This window comes from Cryptomeria japonica, chromosome 10 (assembly GCF_030272615.1).
Source record: "Cryptomeria japonica chromosome 10, Sugi_1.0, whole genome shotgun sequence".
Lineage (NCBI taxonomy): Eukaryota > Viridiplantae > Streptophyta > Pinopsida > Cupressales > Cupressaceae > Cryptomeria > Cryptomeria japonica.
The window spans coordinates 464,928,533-464,934,532 of record NC_081414.1 but is presented as its reverse complement, the minus strand read 5'-3'; the positions used below and the strand labels follow the sequence as shown (position 1 = coordinate 464,934,532).

Here is a 6,000-nt window from a genome sequence, read left to right as displayed (position 1 = left end):
ATTGCCAATGCCTCCTCCAAATATAGATATAAGCAAGATCCAACCCACAGATTATGTTATCAAAGGGATTAAATTGCATAAGCAAACTCATGAAGGAACTATAAAAAATGCCCAATCATCTTTTAATAAGCTTGTGGCAAGGTATAATGTGGAAAAGGTAAAGATGGATAGACTAAAGAAATAGGTGGAACAACTCACCAATGTGTTTATCAAGATAACAAAGTCTTCAAAGATAATTGAACCAATCACTTCATCAGTTGATGAATAGGTAATCAAGCAGGTTGAGCAAGTCAGTTCACCAGGAAGATCAGTTGGTGATTGGATGGATAAGATACTGAACCAAGGAACACATCTCATATGTTTTGTAGTTGCTCTAATCAACAATTTAGAGGGTGTCGAGTTTGAGATAGATAAAACATTGGATCTATTCTCACAGGAATTAGAAACACAAGAAGAACTTTGACTCATGGTTGAAGTTAGAAGATTTTCAATTAGATGTTCTAGTTGATAACAAAGTGATTCCTTCAAGGGACATGTACATTGAACAAAGAGAAGCGTTAGAACATCAAATGAACACCATAGAAATGCTTAAAAAGGATATGAGAAAGGCCCAAAAGGAATGTAATGACAAAGGGAAAGAAATCATTGAAAAGGTATCGACACTTCCTTGTACAGTCCTTGATGAAAATTAAAAGCCTCATCATAAAGATGTTATCGTCAAAGAGTTCAACGTGCTTGTTGGAGACGAGGTTGACAAAGAAGTTTTCTCGATATCTTCCATTGATAAGCTAATAGATATTCAAGTTAATCTAGGTTAATTGGCTTCTCTTTTGAAGAAGCACAAAAGATGTTATATTGGCCTTGGAGATTCTATCACTCAGGTCAAAGTTGTTACAAGCCATACTCAAGGACCTGATGAAGAACAAATGAAGGTTGCTCTTCAAAAGTTCAAAAAATTCATGAAGTGGGATCATAATGGAGTGTCTAGCAACAATTAGTAGTTTCTATATTTCTCAAGATGTAGGTGCATTTTTGCAGTTAGAATTCAACACTTAAAGTGTCATTTTGTATTCATGTTTTTACATCTAGAATATGCACAAGTTCTGAGTCAAGTAGGATTCATTTTTTACTCGCATAGTTTGTTGCAGCTTTCCTAGATTAGCTCATTGCACCTCACCTATATATATGAGGTTGCTCATTGTAATTATCATCTTTAATTTTATGCAACAAAACTTTGCCAAAGTTAAGAGCAAAGTGAGACTTTGAGTTCATATTGTTAGTTTGCAAATTTGATCAAATAAGAAATCTTTGGCATTCAAAGTTTGTGTTGAATACATTGTAGTTTATGGGGAGAGTGTTCTTATGTCATCCTTGTAAAATCTTATTTTGATCAAATAAAAGCATTATGGAGAAATATTATTAAAGAGTAGAACAATTTTGGTCTTGTAATCTTTGTGTTACATTTCAACATTTGTGAAATAGAGTTAGTAAAAGGATAACTATTTGAAGACTTTGAGCTTTATTTCATTATTTCAAAAAAGAATTGTTAAAATTGTAATTAGATATCAATACGAAGACTTTGCACTTTGTCTCGTTATCTTGATAAAATATGTTGGGCTACAAAAATTTTGTCAAGGGTTGATAAGATTATAGTATTTGTAAGAATTTGTGCTTAACTACTATCTTCTCATCCCGGGAAATCAAGAGAAGTCTTTGTGCTTTCATGGAAGTCTTTGTGCTTTCATGGAAACATTGCTTCTTGTTATTTGTATTGTTCATTAGCATACTTACAGATATTCTATAGTGATTTCGAAGTTGTATTAATCATTGCTGCTCCAAATTGTAACTTCTTTTTTGAAAAAGAGAAAAGAATAACATCTATTCTAAAAGAGAGAATTAGATGATGTATCGCCCAAGTTTAGATTAAGGTTCATAGTTAGTGTTTTGTTCTAAGTAGAGGAGAGTAGTAAGCAAAAAGGGGAGCCTTCCCTTATAATTAGGAGAGATTAATTCTCACATACTGTGGCTAAAATCGCAATTTTGTGAATTTCCCCAGTTTATAAATTTTCACCCAACATGTGTTCACATGTGTGTGGGACCTAAAAAACTTCAAATTTTCAAAGCATCTTCTCACATGCGAAACATTGTGTAAGGAGTCCTCTCAATAAAAATCTCTGAATATATACTTCTAATGTGTGAAACACTAGAATTGGGAATACCTGGCATTACCCCGCCTAAAATTCTTCAATTTTCAAAGTGTCTTCTCACATGTGAAACATTGTCATAAGAAGTGTACTTGTACCCCTCTCCACAAAAATCTCCCAAGATATATGCAACCACGTGTCAAACATAAGAATGGGGGAATACTTGGCATAACCCCACATACAAAAGGACCTAATAAGGAGAAGGTTGAATAGTTGTTATCATGCCATCTCCTCATGTTAAGTTTCTTCTAAGGAACTTGAGGAGGGTTAAGTATAACTCAAAGCCCAACATTTGTAGCTCAACAAGTACTCAATCCATAGATACTAGAGACCTAATTTCACCTAATAAATTTAAAACATGATTTTTCTTTACATTTTGTAACCATCTTATAGTGTTGATATGAATTTACATCTAAGAGGGCCCCTTGTCCAAAAATTCATACACATACCAATCTTAAGACAAGCTAAAAGTTTAAAAAACATATCAAATTTCATATTACAAAATATTCACAAATGAAGGCTTTAGTCTACACATGAACTAAATGCCAAGGTGCTACCAAGATGAATATAATTAGGGGTACATGACTTTTAATTGTTTTTCATTGGCTTTGAAAACCACCTTCACACTTTAAAACAAATATCAACATCTCACCAATGAACAAAAGAACAAAAACTAAAAACTCAAACATGCAACATATACCAAAGAGAATTAATATGAATAGTGTAACTCAACTAGTTAATCTTTATTGCCAATCTAAATGATTTGAATCCACATTCATCTCATATCAATCCTCATTACACCTTACATAGACATTCTAATACATTATAAATTCTGATTTAAACTAATTTAAACAAATAAGAAGAATATGCAGAAAAACATGTCCATCACATGAATAATAGTTTCAAAATATAGTCAGCATTGGTCCCAATCATCATTGTATACTCATGAAAATTAAATCAATATATACATAACATCAATATCAGTGCTAATCTATCAAGTTCATCAATCTAAAATATAAATGTGCAAAAAAATAATGAGTACCAATGTCCATAGCAAATCTATCAATAAAGTGTGAAGAAAAATTGCAAGTAAAGTGTTGGCATCACAAAAGATATACCAAAGTGAAGAACATAACCTAGAGAAGGTTAAGAAGTGTGAGAAAAATACACTATTCTAAAGAATAGAAGAGGTAACCTTGCCACCAACTCCTTGATGTACCTTTAAATTGAATGGTTTATAAATCAATAAATTGTGAATTAGCTCAATCAAATGTTTAGGACTACAACATCAATCAATCATGCAAAATTATGTTTTGACAAATATTCCTCGTGGTCAAAATTCTCAACCTCAACTTGAATATTAGTAGTTGCAACAATAACATCTATGTTAATATCATCAAAAATATCATTATAAAACTCTAAAGCATTTGAGGATTCTTCTTAAAGCAATGTGTAGATATGGGTCTAACCTTCATATCAAACAATTTACAAGACCCAAAAAGAGAGGGTATATAAAGTAGGTAACATCTAATACGCAAGGAGAAGAATCAATAACAATTAGATATGTAAATAAATCAACAAAAAACACCCTATAGTCAAAAATAAGGGTGTTTAGGGTTAAACAAAAACATAGTCACAATTAAAAGAAACTTTAAAAGAGATCTAGAAAAATAAAATATGCAAACTCTAGTAAATACAAGACAACTTTGAAGCCCTAGTAAATATAAAGTAAACCCTAAGACCAAAACCCTATGTCATGGAGGAATATTGGGTTCACCAATTTATGTAAAGAAATAGCACCTTTGCATTAATTCTTCCATAAATTAATTAATCGAAATGACAAAGAAAACTAGCCCAAGGTAAAGCGTTGCAACTAAAACAATAAATGCATAATCTAAATGGAGAAATGCACTCCTAAAGATGTCAAGAATGTATTCACCAATGTGCAAAAATGTAGGGCCTTCTCAAGACCAATGAATTTGAATCTATAAACTAACAATATCTCACTTTAATTCATATCCACGCCTACAAAATTGAAAGTAGCAAGTGGAAATGAATTGACAAAGACTTGATAGTTGTAGCACACATCTTGACTTGTTATAACTAAATGTAAAGAGGGGTGGTTGAGAATTATTGAGGAAATTGGTAGGCAATGATTTATTCTCCTTTGGTCAAACCCCTAAGTGAACTGATTTAATATTGATAAACAAAATCCAAAAACAATAGGGAAGCGTGCAATATGCCTAGGATGATGGTGCAAATAAAACATGCAATTACCACATGCTCAATGATGTTCTTGCTTTCTTTATTTCTAAAATTTTCTTGAGGTGTTTCTTATATCATTTCAAAACGGATAGAGAGTATACTTCAAGACAACAATGCACACAATTCCACTCATATATTCGCCAAGTCAGCTCACAAATGGCACTCAAGAAAAGGTCAACAAGGTCCACTTTGAATTTTGAGATTTAAAACTTTAAATTCAAATCAAACATTAGAAAGTTGTGTCACTTTTGCACTCATGAATTTCAATTGGGTTGATGAATACAAGATCTAAGAATCAAAATCGATTCTTGGAGATGAGTGATGTCAAATTTAACACAAGAATGATGCCACTTGTGATCTTGTTATTGTATAAAAGACAATCTAATTCAAGTGGACCCAAATCATAAGGGAAAAGGGCAAGGGTATAAGAATTTCACCATTACAATTACTACAAATGAGCACTTGGGGAAACCTTTAGGACTTTAGGAGACAAAATTTATCATTGTTTGTCAAATCCTTAAGAATTTTAAAACACTGACTATAAATGCCCGTGGAAGTCTTCAATTAAATATCAACAAACTTCCACTTTAAAAGTAGAAAAAATCAGCATGCCCATGGCCTTCAACAGTCAAAACGTGGTTATACTACAATCGCGATATTATTTGTCTGGGGCACTAAATAGTCAGAAAAAGTTATTTTGTCACTACCAAGATAAAGCATGTGAGAAACACTCCAAACTCTGATCACCAAAGCTCATTCCAATAAAGGCAAAGAGACTTTTCATTTCTTCTCTTCTAATTTTTAGCCGTCCAAACAAGCTTTAATGCACACTATTATAGAGAAGATTTTAATATTTCACCCAAGGATAATTGGAGATTTGCGGGTCATCATATGCTCCAACAGAAGACTGATACATTACTAAATACTTCGAACCTTATAGAGGTTTCAAAGATATCATAGAACTCTAAGCTGTGCAAGAAAATCTGCACAGAGGTCAAGGAAGAGTAAATGAGGCCCCTGAACCCTTTGAAGATCGAGAAGATATTTATCCTCTCTAGTCTTGTAAAGCTGTGAAAGATAAAAAAGAAAATCATGAGTACGGATAATTTGATGTAAAGATATACCTCAATTGGAAGTGTGGTATCTATAATTTTTAATGGCAGTGCCCAAAATATTACAAGATTTAGATTAATTGTGGTTAGTCTGGAAATTGTTGAGTAAAAAAGGAATCATATGTCAAGAAGAGGAGCAAAACCAACTCACTTGCACTTCAAACTTGACAACATTCTGCGGCGATCTAGAACTTATACCATCATTTTCTATTGCATCTTGGAAAATATGGTTTCCGTGGTTATTGGTGGAGGAATCGATGTTTCTAGTTAAACAAGGAAGCCATCTGCATTTCATATTGTAATGCCCAATCTTCTTCCATCCAACATCCAGCTCTTGAAGTGCTTTGAGAACCTCTGTCATTATCTCACGAGGATGTGCTCTTGACTGAAAAAAGGTGAATTGTAACCATTAACAGAAG

At 32.8% G+C, this 6,000-nt stretch overlaps 1 protein-coding gene across 3 annotated transcripts in view; it reads right to left on the bottom strand.

Moving 5' to 3' along the window:
* Positions 1-4,791: 4,791 nt before the first annotated feature.
* The window catches only part of LOC131858720 (SNF1-related protein kinase catalytic subunit alpha KIN10-like), a 115,681-nt gene continuing 114,472 nt past the window's right edge, over positions 4,792-6,000 (bottom strand). For 2 of the 3 annotated variants that reach the window (XM_059212097.1, XM_059212098.1), the window contains exons 10-11: positions 5,733-5,966; positions 4,792-5,537 (exon numbers count right to left, since the gene is read on the bottom strand). In XM_059212097.1, the coding sequence (XP_059068080.1) occupies positions 5,424-5,537; positions 5,733-5,966 (348 nt within the window). In that variant the 3' untranslated portion in view covers positions 4,792-5,423. The remainder of the gene's footprint in view (positions 5,538-5,732; positions 5,967-6,000) is intronic. The other variant, XR_009359058.1, reaches the window with a different exon arrangement.